Source organism: Agelaius tricolor, unplaced genomic scaffold (assembly GCF_023055355.1).
Source record: "Agelaius tricolor isolate 1412-34295 unplaced genomic scaffold, bAgeTri1.0.p SCAF_16, whole genome shotgun sequence".
NCBI classification, from domain to species: domain Eukaryota; kingdom Metazoa; phylum Chordata; class Aves; order Passeriformes; family Icteridae; genus Agelaius; species Agelaius tricolor.
This window is the reverse complement of record NW_027269276.1, coordinates 6130835-6150694: the sequence shown is the minus strand read 5'-3', so window position 1 is coordinate 6150694 and position 19860 is coordinate 6130835. Positions and strand designations below refer to the sequence as shown.

At 48.6% G+C, this 19860-nt stretch overlaps 1 protein-coding gene across 1 annotated transcript in view; it reads left to right on the top strand.

Annotated features, from left to right (window-relative positions):
• The first annotated feature begins 14313 nt into the window (after nt 1–14313).
• Nucleotides 14314–19860, top strand: part of ST8SIA2 (ST8 alpha-N-acetyl-neuraminide alpha-2,8-sialyltransferase 2) — a 32807-nt gene continuing 27260 nt past the window's right edge. Inside the window, exon 1 of the mRNA XM_071441282.1 lies at nt 14314–14542. Coding sequence (XP_071297383.1) covers nt 14445–14542 — 98 coding nt within the window. The 5' untranslated portion in view covers nt 14314–14444. The remainder of the gene's footprint in view (nt 14543–19860) is intronic.

Genomic DNA, 19860 nt, shown 5'->3' with positions numbered 1-19860 from the left:
AATTAGCCAGGGTTTTTTAAAATTTATTTATTTTTCATCTCATCACAAAAGCAGAAACTCTGGTGTGGGGCTCACCAGGACCTGCCAGGTACACACTTGGGTTTATCTGAGAGGGAGACACTGGTCCCTTGATCTGATTCATCTCTTGGAGCCACAGGATCTCCAGATGGCCTCAAGGGCCTGCAAGTGTCAGGGCAAAATGGAAAATTGTTCAATTGACTTGACATTTAATGTCCCACAGCAACAGCAAGGGAGTGGGGAGAGAGAAGAGAAGAGAAGAGAAGAGAAGAGAAGAGAAGAGAAGAGAAGAGAAGAGAAGAGAAGAGAAGAGAAGAGAAGAGAAGAGAAGAGAAGAGAAGAGAAGAGAAGAGAGAAGAAGGACACAATTTGTTGAAAGACCCTTTCTGAAGGAAGAAGCAAAATGATGTGGCACCCTCCCACACTTAGAGCTTATCTGCAGGAGCTGAGTTCACACCCTCCAGTAATGATCATTGTATAAATGCAAAGCCATCTCTGTCATTCAGCAGCTGTTTCCTGGATTTCAGGATAGTTAGTTCCTATGGGCTAGAGAGTGACAGTTCCTGTACAAGTACAGCAGAAAGACACATAAAAAGGTGTCTCCTCCATCCCTCTCTGTGCCCTGAGATCTTCCCAGCCCTGCTAACTGGGTTTGCACCCAGCCTTCCAGCTCTGGGGCTGCTCTTGCTCAGTGGCCAAGATGAAAATAGAGTTTAGAGGGACCACAATACACTGGAAACACTCTGACCCCTTCCAGAGCTGCTCTTGGGGAGGTAACACTCATCAGCAACCCCCCTGCCCAGAGAGGTCCTAATAACCTCCCTGAACCCCCCTGTGATGTGTGAGGGCAAGAGCTGCTGAGTCCTGTGCTCAGTTCCTCAGTACCTGTGGCTTTGGGAGCCCTGGTGTTCCTGCTTGAAAGTCAAAATTCTCAAAGTGACTTTCCCCTTCTGCAAAGTTCCTGACATCCCTGCTATTCTGGGATTATGCCCTGTCAGGACCAGGGGCTATTCTTGGACCACTCTGCTGATCACACCCAGCAGCAGCAGCAGCCTGCACTGACAGCTCCTGCTGTTCCAGGGCATGGAAAGGCAGGCAGGAATAATTTCCCAAGCCAAGGCAACGTGAGGAGTGCTGTGGCTCTCTCTGCTCAGATGGTGTGGCTCCAGAGAGAAGCAGCTCAGATATGGCAGCAAGGCAGGGAGAGTGAGTCGGGAGTTTAATGCCTCTGAAAGAGAAAACAGCAGCTGAAAAATTGATGTAGCAGTGAAAAGTTCCTTGCTTCCAAGTAGAAATTAGGAGTAGCAGAAATTAGGAGTTTTTCAGGCATGTGATGAGGTACGAGGTCTCTGTCTTAACTCCTCTGCACCCACTATGCATGCAAAGATGTTTTTAATGACAAACTTGCTCACTTTAGACAGGAATATATTTCTAGCCCATGCTAGCAGGGAATCAAATTACTACCCATGGTAGCAGGAGGAGGTATGAAATAAATTGGTCAAGGGAAACCTTACTTTTAAAAGCCAAAAATAACACGGTATATAATGTAAAGTTCAAAGTTGAGCATTGAGGCTGGGGACTCCTGTGCAGTATAAATTCAGTGTCATAAAAGAGCAAGAGTGGAGCAAATTGCTGCAAAATGCAAGACCTGGTAAGTAGCAGCAGGATATTGAAGACAAAGCTCACAAAGTGATTTTAACAGGTTTTGAAACCTGCTGCCATAGCTTGTTTTCAATTGCTGTGATTTTATTTGGGCTCGTTAGAGTGTCAGATGCTCAGGCTCTCTGTGGAGGTAAGGGGTGTATTCAGCTTATGCTCATGCTACAACCAAATCAACAATAACCTAATAAATGATAACTAATAAAAACCAAGGTTTAATTATGTGAATCTGTGAGCATGTTATGAACAGAGCAATCCTCCCAGGAGCAGAGGCAGCCAGAAGAAAGATGAAAGTAGAGGATGTGCAACTAGTGTTAAAAAGCTGCTTTGCTGCCATTTCATTGAGCTCCTTGGGTATGTGTGTGTGTGCCATGATCCACTTGGCAAATTGCTCTGTACAAGACACTAAAAACACAACAAAATGTCTGGATCAGGATTACAGGTACCCCAGAGAGAGAGCAAACGTGTGCACCTCAACACTAGGGAGCATTTTTGGTTGAATCCAAGTGCAGTGAGTTCTCTTGTCTCCAAGCTCCAGGCAGGCTGGGTGCACAGAGGAGGAGATGTTCATTTTGCTCCAGGACAGAGAAGGGCATGAGAGCCCATGCCTCCACGTGCCAGCCATGGAAAATGTGATTGCCAGGCTCTGGCATTTCAATGTGCCCTGTTAGGAAGGGAAAAGTGATTAGAGAAACCCCAGGAGGTCCTGCCAGTCATTAAAGCTGGATGTAATGGCAGGAAAAGATGGAACCAACGTTATTGTGTCAGGTTTGTCTCTCTGAGCCCACTCAGGGCACAGGCTGAGCTTTACACAAGCAAGAAGCAGCAGCCCTGGTTGTTGCTTCATGGCAGCCAGGCTGGCCAAGTGGTCCAGGCTCTCCCTAGCCTGCCTGCTTGGCTTCCATCAGGGAAGGTGACGTTTTTATTCCCCACCACTTTACCAGGGATGCTTTCAAACCTAATTAAGCTTAGCGTTATCATTGTTTTTATCACATTAAGATCCCACTTGGCTCTCAGCAGCACAGACCACAAAGTCAACACTGCATCTTTAAACAGAAACAACAGATTTTGGTTCAATTAAAAATTCATTAAAATGTAAATTACTTTGTAGGGTTTTTTCCTTCTAATGCCTGTTCAGTGTGACACTCTAATGGCACAAAGCATTAAGGGGAGGTTAACTGGCAGCACAGAGACAAATTGCTCTCCATATACTCACCTGCTCAAGTGATCTTGGAAAATAATTTAACCCTTTTCTCTTACCCACAGGGGTTTCTACCTTATCCCAATTGTTTATGATCTTTCTTTGTTGTAAAACCATCACAGAATGATAGAATGGTTTGGGTTGGGAAGGACTTTAAGGATCATCTTGTTCCAGCCTCCCCACCATGGCCCAGGACACCTTCCACTAAACCAAGTTGCTCAAAGCCCTGTCCAGCCTGGAACTGTCATGCTTCCTTATATCTACACTGAATCTCCCTATCCTGCAGCCCTGCTTTCCCTTTTCCTCTGCAGTTCTTCAACAGCTCTCAGGGAATTTTTTTCCCCAAGATGACCTATCCTAAAAGCCAACTGTTTCCTCCCAGACCCCTGCTCGATGTGCCAGAATAAATTTCCTGGCTGTTTCCCTTCCAGTGGCTGCACAAGAGATGATGATTTAACCACATACTTATTAAATCATTTGTTGCTTCTAATGCTCTATGAAACCACGTGTGAGCAGTATTATTATTATTATTATTATTATTATTATTATTATTTCCCTTATCACAGTAAACTCAGTCGCTAGTGCAAGTTCATTAGGTGTCGTTAATTGCTAACAACATATTCAGAACGTATGGTAAACGCAATTTAATTGAGAACTAATTAACTTGTTATAGTTATCTCATTACATGCCAATTAAACTTTTCAACATTCCTCTTCAGTAGATAAAGGAACAGTTAAAATCCCAGGGACCAGCTTCCGAGTTGGGGTAAGGGGGGCAGCTCTGCTGCCTTCATCTGTAATGCAGTTACTCTGCTTCTTGCATTTTTGTAAGATTAAGGGAAACCAAGGGAGTTCAGGTTAATTTAGTGTGTCTCTGAAGAGGCTGAGAACTTGGAATAAAAAAAAAAGAAAAGAAGCCTCTGATGGTGGTTTTGTGTTTTGTGAGAGGAACGGAAGGACTTGGGTCAGGAATTTCTGCTCTGTGGCTGAATCAATCTGGGGTTTTTGGTAAAACAACCTCCAGCCTTAACACACCTGCAGACCGGAGGGGGGACCAGTGACACACTGCACCAGACCCAGAGTCCATGCAAAGGTATCACAGCTTTTGGATTGGCATCATTTCAAGGGGCTCTCCCCAAACGAGCTCCAGCTGATGGCACACAAGAGAGCTCATGGCAGTGTGATTGACTGTACCTGCCCCCCACCAGCTCTGTGATCAAATCACATTTGTCCAGCTCAGGTTTCTGCCCTCTCTCTGCACGAAAGTGTCAAGCAAACAAAGGAGAGGGAAGTAATGGAGGAAAAAAGCGGAGCCATATGAGTAAAAAGTGCTTCCCAAGGCCACAAAATAAGCAGCTGGGGAAAACTGGGAACTATATTGCCTTTAATCTCTTAGATAAACAGGTTCAGTCATTTTAGATATTACAGTAACATCTGTGGCTTTAAAAAAAAAATACAAAAATCAACCTGTAGCTGAGCCATTAGGTCCACAGTATCACTGTAATGCTTCCTTCAAACCAAAATGAAAATCTTTGAAAGTGAGAAGATTTCAAGAGGCTCTTATTAAAGTGAGAGGTGACTATTCTGGCACTATTGAAAGTCTCTGTGACAGGCTTGATGACTAATTTCTGGTTTATTCACTCACTGAGACAACTTTGTGAGAAACTTGGAACATATGTGAAGGGACAAGTGGGCAAGAGCACTGGCCAGCCACACTCTGACCTCAGCAGCTTCCCCACACAAAGGAGCTGGGGTGGGAGGAGAATTCCAGGAGTGCTCCTGCCCTGCCACACACTGAGAGCCAGCTGAGATGAATCACAGCAGTCTGGGCCCAAAGCAGAGTTAGCAGGGACCAAAACCTTTTATCAGGGTGCAGAATCATCTCAGGGTGTTGGTTCCTCCACACTGAGCAAACCGTGCTCTGCTGGAGCAAGGATTTATGGAAAAGTGTCAGGGAAATGAAGAAAGAGCAGGGAGGCAGAACAAGCTGTTTGCATCCTTCAAGTGAAGCAGGGAACTGCCTGAGAAGATGAACTTTAATTTAAACCACAGGGAAGAAGAGTGTTAATGCAACACCCACCTCATGCAGCTTTTCCAATAAGGGCTATAATACAACAAAAGCAGCTGAAGAGGCTTTTCTCATAGAATCTTCTAACTAACTTTGTAAAGCCAAGAAAGCACAATTCTTCTGCAGGTCTTTCATGCCCATAATTTGCTGAATCCAAACATTTAGGTGCATCTTCTATAACCACTGCTGTTTAAATAGACAGCACTCCTCAAGTGGGAAGGGTGAATGTGATGTAGTGTTATGGAGGCTATTAGTACATACCAGAAGCCTGAAGAATTCTCCAGCATTTCTATCCAGGATGTGCTAAGATGGCAATACTTGCATGGTGAATGTGTTTTTACTGTGTGCTTTTATGATGTTTTCATTACATGCTTTTATTATGTGGTTATAAGCTGCTAGAATGGAAACAGGAGCTATAAGGTTTGATTGATTGTTATACTCCCATATATAAAAGGAGATTATTTTTTTTCCACTAGAATTTATAAATGACAGATAAGTTTGACTGAGATGCAAGTCCAAGCATTAAGTCCACTCCTGGACCAATCAAATCCAGCTCCTGAAATCAAGTCAATGCTGATGGAATCATAGAATATGCTGAGCTGGGAGGAACCCACAGGAACCATCAGGGTCCACAGGGTAAGCCCAGTGATGCTTCTGAGCTTTCCTCAGCTCATCAGACCCCAGCTGGAGAGGCAGCTGGGACACTTGGAGCTCTGTGTGTCCCCACAGATCTCCAGGAGCTCAGCCCACCAGGGTTCTGAAATCCCTGAGGCTGAAGCAGGAGCTAAATTCAGAAACCAAAGAGGGTGTAACAGGCTCTTGTTTAAGATCCTATTTCTGATGAGGTTTAATTTAGACAACAGAGTCAAGAGCTCTAAAGTGACACTGTGTTCTCATTTAGGGCTTAATATTTTTGTGATGGGCAAGGTTTGATGGATGCTGCCAAACCCCTCATGCTCCCCCTGCTCTCCCCATGCACTGTGCTGCTCCAGGTCCCACTGACTGCACCATCCTGGTGGAATCAGGCTTCACTCCAGTGGGATGTGAAGGAAAACCCCTTTAATAACTTGTATTTACAGTGGCCACAGTGATGAGCTCTTCCCCAGGGTAAATCTCTGTGCAGTCCCCTCCTGTGATGCTGTACTTTATAAACCTTCCAGAACAGGGATTTGTCAGGTTGATGAACATTGCAACTGGTTTCAGCTGACACAGATTCTGCTTTTTTTCTGCTGTACTGAAGGCCTATTCCCTGCAATGCTCCTTTTGTTGTTCACCTACCCTGGAAAGAGCAGCTCACTGTGAAACACCTCTCAGGCACCTCATCCCAGACAGAGCCTTTTCTTTTACACATGCAGAGGGCTATCAGCATCCAAAATTCCCTGCTAGGGCCTTTGAAGTTGCTGGCAAGCCCAAGAGTGAGGCATGGTGAGGCGTTTGCTGGGAGAGAAAACACTCTGGCTTTCAAGGAAGCAAACCCAAGAATACTCCTGTAATTTATTCCTAGGAAGAAACAAGGGAAATCTTTTGTGTTCCTCCAAATAAACCTCTCCTCTTGCTTGACTGGAACCATTCAAAAACCTTGCAAGGACTGGAAGCATTTCCCCATCCTCTGTAGGTTCTGTGCTTTGTACTCCTGCTTGCTAAATATATGCCAGCACATATCTGCCACTGACTGCAGCATGCAGGCTCATGCTCTTTGCATGGCTCCTTCCCCTCTAGGACTGCCATAAATAAATCACTAGGTCAGGGAGGCTGCTACATGCCTGTGGTCTCTCTCCCCCACGCTGGTCCTTTTCCTCTCTCCTCCCTCCTTCTGCATTTGTACAGAGCATTTCAGCCTGCAAGGAGTGCTCCCTGCAGCCCCCCCTCCTGAGGCTCTTCTGTGCTGGGTGTGATCTGGCAGCAGATCATTCATATTCCTCACCACACAGGACACTAATGATCCCAGATCAGAGCAAAAATCACATTTTGGCACGAGCTGCACTAAAGTTTTCCCTCCCAGGGAACGTGCTCGCTGAGCTGACAAATCAGATTCCCACAGAGGAGGGTTGTGGAGCGTGCGGTGCTGCACAGCCAGGAGCAGGCATTCAAAAATTCCATTTTGGAACCCAGAAGGGAAGTATGATCTTGAAAATATCCTCTCCCTGCTGCTCCTAATGTGATTGGGGTGTTTGCAACTCGTTAAGAGTTTTCTGGATCGATGTAAGTGCTTCTTTCTCGGTGTTGGCCACCAAGAGGTGAGTTCTAGCCAAGAAGTTCTGCTCCTGCTTCACAGGAGGGACTAACCTGGGGGCCATGCTCTCCCTGCACCTTCTGGCTGGAGCTCTCCAGGGGAAATCCTTTTGCCCCACTTTGCTCTTTCAAAATTCCCTTCATTTCAAAGCCCAAGCAATTCCCTCGGCAGCTCTGCCCACCACAAAGGAAAAGAAGGATGAGAAATATTAGCAGAAAAGAGAAGGGAAAAAGCATTTATTATTGATGGGGGGCAGAACGACAGTCGCTGTAGTTACAGAAATCAAGTGCCTTTCTAGAGCTGAAATGAGGCTTCACATTAAAGGCCTTTTGCACAGCAGTTTTTTAGCTGTTAGCAAAAGGTGGAGAGAAGAAAAAGTTACATTCTTAATGTTACCCTTTTAGGTTTTGTCATCTTTGCTAAATGGAACATATTGTCAGATCTCGTGTTTTCCTGGCAGAAGAGCTCTCATTTGCAAAGGACCATGTGTGCATGTGATTTTTTTTTTGTTCCTTTTCTTTTTTTGGTTGTTTTAATTGCTGTTGTAACCTGCACGTTTTGCAAATATTTCAGTCAAAATTTTTTTTCAAAGCACCCTAAGAAGATGAGGAAAAAGCAAGAGAGCCTTCCTGTAGGTGTTTTCAGGTGTGCTCATCACTAAGGTGATGATAGATTTTTGAGTGGTTAACAGTGCTGTCTTGGATGGCCCAAAGAAGAGTTATGAAGATTTCTCCTTCTTTATCTATTCCTTTGTTGTCACCTTCAGCCTTCTTTTTCCCTCTGACTTCTCACAGGTGGGAACAATCTGAAATCTCAAATTTTTCTTGCAAGAAACTCCCTCTCACACCTTGCAGTGCTCATACACAGCTTTTTCCTTCATCCTATATGTGAGATTGTTTATCCAAACTAGGTAGATTTCCCCCCTCAACATGGCTGTAGAGAGTAATTGGTTTTCTGTCAGGTATAGAACAAGACTAATCAAACCTGTCAGTCTGAAACAGGTCAAAACTAGAGTCAAATATGACCTGTGCTTCAAGGGCCATGAAATGCAGGAATACCGTGCTGGAGGTGCTGCAGAAACAAACCTGAAAGAAATGTCATGTCTTAGCAGCTTTAATCAGAGATAAAACACAAAATGTGAAATTCGCTGAGGTCTCCGTTTGGCATCTGAACCCTACATCTGTTCATCAGCCACTTCAAATCTACAATTATAAGTGAGAATTACATATCACATTGGACTTATCTCGGGGGGATGTGTTGTTAAGTTCAAATCACTGCTGGTTGTGTGCAAAAAAATGTGCATCTCTCATACACACTGAGAACGTGGGCATCTTCTGAGTCACTGAAAACATGGCCTTGCTGGGTTAATTATTTTTCTGTGAGGTGAGGAAAAAAGGGTGAAACATGGGGGTTAGGGTAGAAGCAGGGAACAGGGAGGAGTCTTGTGTCATTTCTGTTCCATGGCTATCAGCAAAAGGCTTCTTTGTTCTTCTGGTGACCGTGCAAGACAAACACTGCAAGTGAAAGTTTGAGGAAAAGGCTGGGACAGCTTGGAGAGTGTGGAATGCCAGCACTGGGGTGACATTTGGGCACTCACACCTCCTTGAGCTGTGGAGCTTTGCACAGGTCCATGGAGATGCAATTGTCCACGTTCTTCAAAGCTGAAACTCCTTTCTCCTCCTGCCTTCTGCCCTGGGCATCACAGTGGCTTCACACAATGGGCAAAACATACCCAGGGTCACAACAGCCCCAAAAAGAGGGGCCCCCCATTATGTGTGTGTGTATAAACACCCGTGCACACACAGCACTGCCACCCAGTGGCTTGCTGACCACAAAGGGGGGCTGCAAACTTGGTTTAGGGTGGGGTTTTCTCCCCTAAATGCCATTAACGTGGTGCACAAATTTAATACAAGCACATCCCCAGCTCTGCCTTCCCAACCTGGAGGTGCCCAGCTTGGCAGGCACGCAGGGCCAGGCTGTAGGAGTGAGCCAGCTGTGCAGCTGCAGGTGGAAATATCAATTCCTTGGCATCAGGTTCAGGTAACAGGCAATTTGCAATTGTCACACATATTCTGCCTTTTCCCTTTTTCCTCCCTTTTCCGTTTTTTGTGTGTCAGTGGTTAATTGCAAGGGGGAGGACGGCAGACCTTATCTCTCCTGACTAGTGGTGGCAAAACTGAAAAATTGTTTTCATTACCAGGTGGAAGGCTTTTCACATGCAAATTATCGATATCATTGTGAATGTGGCATTTTTATTAATCCAAACCAGCTTATCTGACCAAAAAGAAAAGAAATATCATTCTTGTTTTATATCAAACATTTTGCTCTGACAACGGCGAGTCATATTTGATGAAATATTGCATGGATCGCACCATTTTTTACAATTTAGTGCAAGAGAGAAAGAAATAAAAAGGACTAATGGATGGGGTGGGGTTTGGGGATTTTTTGATGGATTTGGGGTTGGGATTTTTTTGTTTTGCTCTTTTTATCTTTAAGACGCTTCTCCTAAATGCCAGTCAAGTGATGCAAGTTCACATAAACATTTTAACTTCTTTTCTTCAACATCAAAGAAACTGATCTGGTTTTATAGATGTATTTTTATCTCTCTATTGTGTGCACTTCCCCTTCAGACACTGGGAAAATAAGGTCACATTCCCTACCGAGTCCATCCTTTTCTATTGATTTTACTTTCTTAAAATCCTAATAGAGCTTGAAATTAATACCGTTTAATTTTCTTCTCCCTTTCTTGTGAACCAACAAAGCTTTCTTATTGCTGCCACACAAGTCTGGGTACAAAGAAGATGACAGACTTGGCATTCTCCTTCCACTGGCAAAAATCCTTGAAAAGAGAAAATCAGGAGGGTTTTGGCTCTTTATCCAAGGATATGAAGGCTCTCCCTGTCTAGAAGATGAGGAGCAGGGGATGCTTCTTTACCCATATCAATAGGGGATGGTTCACAGAAAGTTATGGAGCCCTGTAATGTGGCAAAATTCAGGTTCACTGATTTTAGGACAGGTCTAAATTCCTCTGCTTGGGCTGCAACTCAGTGCTCTCTACTGATTAAAAAAAAAAAAAAAAGAAAAAAGAAAGAGCCCTATTCATATTCCCCAGCCTAGGACAAACAGCTTGTCCTTCAGGAGCCAGGTGAATGCACTTCAGTGATGGACACAGCCACCTCAGGATCCAGCTGGAAACCATTGACCCAAGGGTAGATGAAGCCAGGTGAGGAGACTGGCAGCTCTGGAAGCTGCTGGGCTGTTACCAGCAGCCTCCATCCATGAGCAGAGCTGCTGACTGTCCTGTCCCTTGCTCAGCGTGGAGACCAACATTCAGGAGAAGATGAAGGGCATCAAACCTACTGAATCAGCATCCTTCCCTCCTGCCAGTGAGCCTGCTGGGGAGGCAAAGACACTTCATGGCCCTTGGGGAGTCACCTCTCCTTCGTGGGAGGGTTTTGCTGGCGAAAGCAGCGAGAGGCAGCTTGGGTGTCAGCAGTGACACGATGGAACACGACAACCCTGGCTAGCCCAGGCTCCCGTGCCCTTCTGTCACATCAGAGCAGTGCTCAGCTGTATAAAATGGGCTGTAAACTTTGCTCATTTTGGCTGACAGATACGATAAAGGTTATGTGTGCTTTACAGCATTACGAATTTGATGGAGAAAGGTCCCCTGAGACCTCTCGCTGCACCGGGTCCCAGCATTTGGCACAGTGTAGCAGGCACCTCATGGGTCATGTTCCCTGCCCCTCCTGTGCTTGTTCAGGAGTCACTACCCACCTCAGTGATGCTTCTCACACAGATTAGAAGCATTTTAATTATGTATTATTTTTGCACTCTTTGTGTATCTGTGCCTTTCATACGCACATCTTAAATTCATCACCTCGCTGCCAGTTGTTTGTAAATGTCCCCAGGTGTTTAACTCTTATTCTCGGAATCCTCTGAGCTATTGCTGGTGAGTGTGGCTATTACATATTCCTGATATTTCTCAAAGGTCAAAAGAAAACGTAAGAATGCCATTTCTTTTCTCTTCTCCTTACAAAGCAGAAAATGCAATATTGTTCTGGAGTAGTTACTTTAGCTGCAATACTAACATTTTATTTTTTTTTAAGTAGACCTTATTGTATTTACTGCAAATGTTCCGGATACAGAATTACTTCCTCAAATTATTAGAAACTAGAGGATATAATCAGCTTTTATTCTGTTTTAGAAGATATTACTCTACCACAACAGTCTATTTGCGACAGTTTGCTCTCATCTTCCTGCAACCCATCTTACAAATGAGACATAAAATTGAGGCTGTGGATGCTTATGGACCCAATCCTGCAACATTTATGCACCTGTTTAAGCTGAATCATGTAAAGATTCATGGTGGATTGAATGTGCAGAATGACTAACACTTGAGGAACTATGGCAGTTGCTCCAAAGCAGTCCGCAGTTCTTCAGGATGATGAGCAATGCATGAAACTGGTGCATTATCAGGGTGGATTATCTGCTCCTCCCTCAAATCTGGCCAGGATGCTGGAAAGGATGGACTTGGGGTGAATGCAGAGTAAACTGTCCTCTCTGTAGTCAGTATTATTATATTAGTTCCTCTTATCACTGCAGTGAGACTCCTGACCGTGCAGAATTTAGCCCTCAGCAGTGCATCGAGATCTCGAGGTTTTCATCGCAGAGTCACACTTGGTGGTGTTACACAGCTTTGTTAATTGATTACAAAATAATTCAGCAAGCTGCACTGTTCCTGCATTTTCTATCCAGCTTGCTGCCTCCTCACCTCAAACCAGCTGCAGTTCAAGGTCCTGGTCCCTGTGTCTGAAGCCAAATCAGCTAAAGAATGACCTTTTTTTTTTGACCTACATGTTTCAGAGGAAGAAAGCAACAGATGACACCAAGTAGAGGATTCAGAGAGCTCTTTGTGTGAGCCCCTAGCAATGGAGTTCTCCAGTGAAGGGCATCAAGCTTAACTCTCAGCTCACCCTGCAAGGAGGATTTTTTTTCAATTTCCTTTAATAGCAGCATTTCCATTGACTTACACAGGAGCAGAGCCAAATCCCAGCATGTCTTTTAAGAAAAGCTACCCCTCAGCAGAAGCAGCATCTCAGCAGATAGGATGCCCTTGCCCCTGAGAGTCCTTGTCCAGGCAAACCAACTCCCACCCTGCCCTGAATGATCCCCTCTCTTATTCCTCAGCCTCCATTGAGATTTCTGCTCTTGCACATTGACACTGTGATTGGCAACTGAAACACAAAGATCAGACAAAAGAGGCTGGAACACCACCTGGGATGGAGCTGAAAAAGATGCAGGAGCAGATATCTCCATCTGCATTCTCGAGGATGTGCAGGAGGAGAAGGCAGCTGCAGTGTGGTGCTCCCGAATCACAGGGGACTGGTGCTCTGCCCGCTGCATCTCGGGAAACCCCAATGTCATCCCTGCACAGCAAGGTCACCTCAGGGCCTGCTTCCTCATCCTCAGGCCACTCACACTGCTGGGGAACCCCAGAACAGGGTGGGCAAAAGGAGTCCAAGATGAATAAAGCAGGAGGAAAATTAGGCTTTTCTCAGATTTACGCAGAAGGTAAATTATGGGGCTACTTATGCCACCTAAAATCACTTTTTCCCCAGGGTCCTGGATATGCTCCATTATGAAAGCTGTATACTGGAGTGTAAATTTGCCACATACACACTACAATATAATTGTACCAGACTCACCTGTGTCGTATTTTTCACCTATAAATGTAATGGTGATTTGTTTGTCTCCTCTTTCTACAAGAGTTTCAGAATCCCCAGGAAAGCACGTGGGCCATAACACGCTCCTTCCACCATTTAATCCAGATAAAGAGAGAAGTCTTGTGCTGAGTGTGCCTCCCCATACACTATACTGGTGTTAGCATCCCTGTACATATGGACAGCTTTATCCTGGTGCAAGGCACCTCGGCAGGAATCACACAACACTGACAGTGTACCACACTGTACTTCTGAATTGATGCAAAAAGCCGTGCACAGAAGGGAAAATGGCAGCTTTCCAAGTGGCCCCAGTTAATAGCTCTGTTTTGCTTAATGGTGCCTCCCATTCAGACTAAAGATGCTGTTTTAAATATGTAAGCAATTAGTATCTCTCGCTCTCAACACATCTGTGCTGCTTCTCTCTGCTGCATTATAAATCTATCGCGTGCCTCTCCAGCTCGGCAGTGCATATATCACCAGATATTCTGATTTTCAGCAACTTTCTGGTCTGAAAGAGTTGTGCTTGGATTTGGTGCGGCTGTGCCAGGCTGGCATCGCCCGAGCCTCTCTTCTCCATGCCTGCCACTGGACTAACAGATAACAGGGATGTAGGGAAAGCACGTCTGGGTGTTTTTTTGGACAGTTCTTTGGTCCAGCCAGTACTTCTGTGTTTTTCCCAGCTTTCACACACTTTCTGTGTAGGAACTGCAGTTTTTTCTCTCCGTAACAAAACCCAAGGGCGCCTTGTAGCCTGCAGGAGGATGTTTGCAGGGGTTGCAAGGTGGTTGAGATGCAGCCAAGCATCTCTGAAGCAGAACACCTACCTTGCAGTTTTGTTCTTAAATAAATTCTGCCCGCACAAACTCCAGCGGGATCTAGAGTCATGGCAGGACTAGCGCGGTTATGACGGTCAGTATTTATAGGAGTGCAAGAAATCATTCTTGCTAAAACAGCAATTGATAGTAATAGAACTGATAAGTTATTCAGCTTTTTTTTTTTTTCTCTTTTTAAGGAGGAGAAGGCACCGCGCGCGGGAGTTCCCTCTGTCTGATTTTATCACAGTTTTTTGTCCTTTCGCGGAGAAGCCGCCCCGCCTGCGCGGTGCCCACCCCCTCCCCGGCCAGGACCGACCCCGCCGCACCGCGCGGTGGGCGCAGGGGAGGAGACGGCGGAGCGGCTCAGAGCGCAGCCCGCTGGCCGGGGCTGGAGGGGCTGCAGGAGCTGACGAGGGCTGACAGGAGCCGGCCGGGGCTGCGGGGGCTCGCAGGGCGCGGCGGCGGCGGCGGCTCAGCCCGGGCCGCGGTGCGGGACGCGGGGCCGCGCCGCAAACTTTAGCGGCGGGGGGCGGCGGGGCCGAGCCCGCCCCGAGCGCCCCCTCCCCGCCCCTCCGCAGCCTCCCCGCGCCGGCGGGGCGGGCCGGGGGCGCCGAGGGGCGGAGCGGCCCCGCCGGGCGGCGGCGGCGGCGCCGAGCCGGGACGCGGCGCCGGGCTCCGCACCCCGCGGAGCGGCGCGGAGCGGCCCAGCCCGGCCCAGCCCCGGAGCCATGCCGCTGCCGTGCCGGGGCTGGACGCTGGCGCTGCTCACGCTGCTCGTCGGTTTCCTCATCTTCGCCGATATCTCGGAGATCGAGGAGGAGAGCGGGTAAATCCCCCCCGTCCCCGCGCGGGGGAAGGGGCGCGGAGCGGTGCTGGGCACCGGGGAGAAGGCGGTGGCGGCGGCGGAGGAGGGGGCGGGAGCCCGGACAGTTTCTTTGTCTCCGGCTCTCCCGGGTTTTGCCGTGCCCAAGTGGGAAGGGAGCGCGCTGCGCTCCCGCGCGGCTCCGCGGGGCCGGGGACAGCCCCGGGCGGGACCGGCCCGCCGGGCAGGACGAGGCTGGATGGGGCTCGGGGCCGGGGACAGCCGCGCCGGGCCGGGCAGGGCTGCGGGAGCCGGTGCCTCTCCCGCGAGAGACGCGGCGGTACCGGTCCGAGCAGGGATGCCGGAGCAGGTACCGGTCCCTTTAGGGATGCTGAGCTACCTGTCCGGGTGGGGATGCCGGAGCAGGTTCCGGTCCCTTTAGGGATGCTGAGATACCTGTCCGGATAGGGATGCCGGGGCAGGTACCGCCCCGTTACAGACGCTGAGGTACCGGTCCGGGCAGAGATGCTGGAGCAGGTACCGCTCCCGTTAGAGATGTGGAGGTCCTTTTAGAGAGGCTGAGGTACCGGTCCAGGGATGCTCTATCAGGTACAGGTCTGGATAAGGATGCTGAAGTGGGTACCAGTCTGATTAGAAATGTTGGAGCAGATCCTGGTCTGGAGAGAGGGATTTTGGCACGGGCAGTGCTCAGGTGCTGATGGACGGATGGAGCAGTCCCTAAGTGGGGTATGGGTGTGAGTGTTCTGCTGGACAGGGATGCTGGGGCAAATTGCAGCCCAGGGGGCTTAGGTGCCACTGCTGGTCCAGATGGGTGTGGTGGAGAGGGCACCAGCTGATGGGAGTGGTGGATAACAGAGCAGTCTGCAGGTGGATAAGGGACCAGCCTGTGGGATAGAAGAGACTGAGCAGGGATCAGTTGGGTGGGGGTGATGGAGCAGAGAGCTTAACCCACTGATGTGTCCCTGTGGGATGCTTCATGATCACCCCTTATTGATCACTGTCATGGTTGGTGTTTACCTGCAGGTGCCATGTATGGCAGGGGGTTAAAGCAGCCCCTCAGTCTGAGGAGCAACACCCTCCCCACCCCATAAACCCCATCTCTGAGGTCTGCTTGGAAATTTAGGGTATGAGAGGAACAGATGCAAAGAGGAGGGTTTGCATTAACTTGAGGAACTTGCTACAGCAATGTGGAAAACCAAATAATTTTAGTAATGAGGTGTGCACTCGGGGCGCCCAAATGACACAAAGGTCTTTCTGTTTGGGACCAGCTGGCTTTGTCAGCTTTTACACTGAAACAAGCACCTTTATGAGATGATAAATGAAATGCAGGGATTTTTGTTTATTGTTTCATTGTTATGTTATGCTGAGTGCCACAGGCAAGAAGTGCTTAAAGGTCAGTAGCCTTGTCCAGAAACATCCAGCACCAGACTGTGGGTTACCAGGGTAGATGAATTGTTGCTCTGCAATGAGCTGGCACTATCTATATAATAATAAAGGAAATTAAAATTTTCTGATGCATCCTCCCCATTGGACAGGCTGCTCTGATCCCCTTGCTTTCTTCTCATCTCCTTTTCCGGCTTCTGTTCTTTCTTCTCTCTCCTCCCCTATCTGCTAGATCTACCCACTAGAACTTGCTGTGCCCTTATTGAAAATCTATTCTGTTTTGTTACTTACTTGTCCTGTTTTTCACTCCGGTTCATTAGGGATTCCCAGTATTGTGTATTTTTTCTCCCCTCTTTTCTATACATTGTATGGAAATTGGCTGTTTGCTGGCTGCTTATCTCCAAACCCTGGCATCTGAGTTTGTTGCTGTAGTTCCTCCGAGGAAGTTCTGCCAAGCTGTGCGGCGGCAGGGACAGCAGCAGGGTCAGATGAGTTCTGTAGGAACAGCAAGCAGCTCGTTCCACACAGCCTCAGAAATGGCAGGGCAGCAGGGAACTGGCAGAGGAGAGGAGCCCCCTGCATCCAGGGGGTGAAGAAGGGTCTGGGTCCCAAGCCCTCTGATGCACATGATCACCAAACCTTTCACAGATCAGTGCCCACATCAGCTGTGCTTCCCACAGGGGGATAAACAGAGCAAAGGTGGGACCCTGCTGTGTTAATTACATATTATTTAATAATGAACTTGGGCAAACTGAACCTTTCCCTTGTTTTGTCCTCTTCCACCCACTTTTCTCCATTGGATCTCTGGAGTGTTTTGGGTTTGATGAGCTCCTGCATCCCAAACACAGTAAGAGAAGCACAGAAGCCTGGCACAATGGGCACTCCATCCCTGTGTGCTGCCATGGTGCCAGGAATGGTGAGCACAGTGCTCTGACCTGGCTGAAATGTATTGCTCTGGTGACATGGAAGAGCAGAGTGCCTGATCTGCAGCAGGTCAGCGGATGATAGAGGGTTTTCAACTGTGGGAGCCACATAATAGTGTTTTTGTTAACAGGTCCTGTAGGTAAAGGGAACTGTGTGACAGCAAAACTGCACAGCAGTGCAGAGAAGAGACCCTTCCAAAGTTTTCCAGGAGCTCTCTGTGTGTCCAGGAGGGAGCAGCTCCTCTCTGTGAGAAGTTTGGGAGGTGCTGTACATTCGTGCAGCTTTCCCCCACATCAGGAATGTTTGGCTGTTGTATTGTGTGGCTCAGCATCCTCCCTGAGACCCCCCAGCCCACCCTTGCTTTGGTCAGTGCAGCAGGGAAGGAAGGAGCTGCCCAGCTGTCCCCTGGCAGGCTGGTGGCACTGAGGGGGAGCTGGGAAACACGGGCAGGTGCAACTCTCTTCTTCTTTTCCCTTGGCATGGAAACACTCTCTAATTACTGTGAGGAGCGAACAGCTTGCCCACTTTTACACGTACCCTGCCCCCTGCCTGTGATTTGGATTGTCTTTGGAAGAACGTTCCTCGCTCGGGTGGGAGAGGGGGGGAGCAGATTTCTCTCACCTGCAAACACTGAGAAATTTCAGAAAGAAAACACAAAACGTTCATTAGGTTAAGAGAGAATATAACACTACTGGCAAAAGGACAAAAAGCCCGAAGCCATGCTGTTTGTCTGGACAATAAGTTCCCCGCCTCGCAGGTGAAGGGAGGTAGGAGCCGAGGGCAGCTGGAGCTGTTCTGCCTGTCACAGGCTTCTGAGAAAGATGTTTGTGCCTTAAGCAGTCCCATCTCACTCCTCTAGACATCCTTAGACCACCTCCCACAGCCGGGAGATGCTGAAACAAAGAGGTGTTGGGGCAAGGATGAGAATTCAGCAGTTTCTCGCTCCTGATGCTGCGTCGCTCTTGCTCAGCCCGTTCCTCCCACCCTGCAGCCACCCCTGTGCGGGTTTTCCCCCTGCTACATCCTTGTCACTGTCTGGACGTGTCACCCACGGCTGTGTGGCTTGTGTGGCGGGGCTGTGGGATGCTGGTGGGATGCTGGCAGGCGGGATGCTGGTGGGATGCCGGTGGGATGCTGGCGGGCAGGGACACGCTGGCCGGTGTGTGCTGCTCCGTGAGGTATTGCTGTGCCGAGTGGTCTTGGCACTTTGTTTCCGAACGGGCAGCTGGTTCCGGGCTGCTGAACTTTTCCTGCAGCCCGGTGGCGCCTGCGTTTCCATGCAGCGCTCCCGCTCTTTGTTTGGCTGGCAGGGAACAAAAGACGCGCTCCGTCTGCCTTGGGGAGCGCTGATGGCATCGCAGCCATTCCTGCATCCGCGCCGGGATGGGGCAGCGCCGCACACCTGTCCCCGCAGAGCAAAACAAAGGATTTGGCATCCGCTGGGGTCACTGTTGTCGCCTTTGAGGAGGAGAATTCCGCTCCGGTTTAAGGGGACTCTCTTTGTTAGTGTGCGCCTGCTGTTGCAGTTCTGCAGGGGTCCGGCTGTGTCCTGGTTGTCTGTAGAGGGAGCTGGTGACCCGCTGCCACCAGGTGACTTCTCGAATTAGCGTCTGAGCCATCTTAGGGAGCACTTGACACTTGGTCTTAATATGAGGCAACCTTTTCCCTGCTAGCCCAGACCACATGCCTTTCCATCCTGATTACAGGAGGAATTATGTTCTGCTCGCTCTCGGTGACGGATAGGAGTCTCTGATATTGCTGGCCTGCCTGCCTGGGAGCTTGTCAGTAAATTGCCACTTTTTCCTCGTGTGCCCTTTTCTAACAGCTGCCTTTCAAAGGCTCGGGAAGAGAGATTTTGTGTCCTTTATGGAGGCTGCTGCACCTGCTGTGAGCGGGCTGCAGCCATAACGCTTCTTGTCAGGCTTGGTCCATGAGGTATAAATGTCCTGCTTGCATCCTCCAGGCTGTGATTTACTGCACCCAGCCCAGAGTTAGTCTAAGGCTTGCTCTCCAGCAGAAAGTTTTGCTGGAGAAAGTGCTGCATTCTCCCAACAAGCGTTTTGTGCCCTCACACAGTGGGCAGCAATTACCCAGGTTGGGCTGGAGGAGGGATGGCTCTTGGCAGGAGAGGAGCCCATAGACATCCTGGAAGTGCTCATGTGTATGGAGCCAGAGGAGACCTTTGTGCTCCTTGGGCATGGCAGGGCTCTGCTAAAAGCTCCGTGACACATCAGGCTGGAAAATAAAAGCAATGTTGGAGCACTGATTTGAGTAAGAAAATGCTCAGGGTAGGCTTTGATTGCAGCTCTTCTGACAATAACCTGAAGTACAAGCAGCCGATTCCAGGCTGGCTGCAGAGCTCCCTCTCCTCCCCGTGAAACTCTCCCTCACCTCTTGCCAAAAACACATCCAAAGCCCTGTGCTCCTGCCTGGAGCAGGTTTGGGAAATGATTGTCCACATTAAGCTGAGCTCTGAGGGAATGGTGGAGTAGTGGAGGGCTGGGATCAGTGGGATGGGAAGCACTCACAGACCCCCAAGTGAAACAAAAAGGAAAAGCCAAAAGTGCTAAGGGATTTCCAGTCTGTTGAAAAGTTACTCCTCAGCCCAGTACTGATTGTCAGCAGCTTACAGGACCCCCAAGGAGGAAAGTTCTGACCTTGCTGGTGAGGAGAGCTGTGGTAGGAGGATGCAAATCACCAGCCAGCCTTTCTTGCATGCACTATTGCTGTAGCCAGGCCAGTTCATGTGACCAGAGCAATGGAGACAATAAAGCAGTTCCCAGCAGGGCTTCAGGTTTCCTTTTTGCCCAGGTGGGCTTTTTGTGAACCACCTCTAACCCTGCAAGTGCAGAATTGCAGCTGGGAGTGCAGAGGAACCCTTTCTGTCCCAGCAGAGAGCACGGAGCTGCGAGTGCTGGCTCCCTTAGGGAAGGTTTGTTGAGCAGCTCACGGTGAATTCAGAGATTCAGCATCCTCTGGGACCAGGGCCAGCAGTGACACAGCAGATCCTGCTG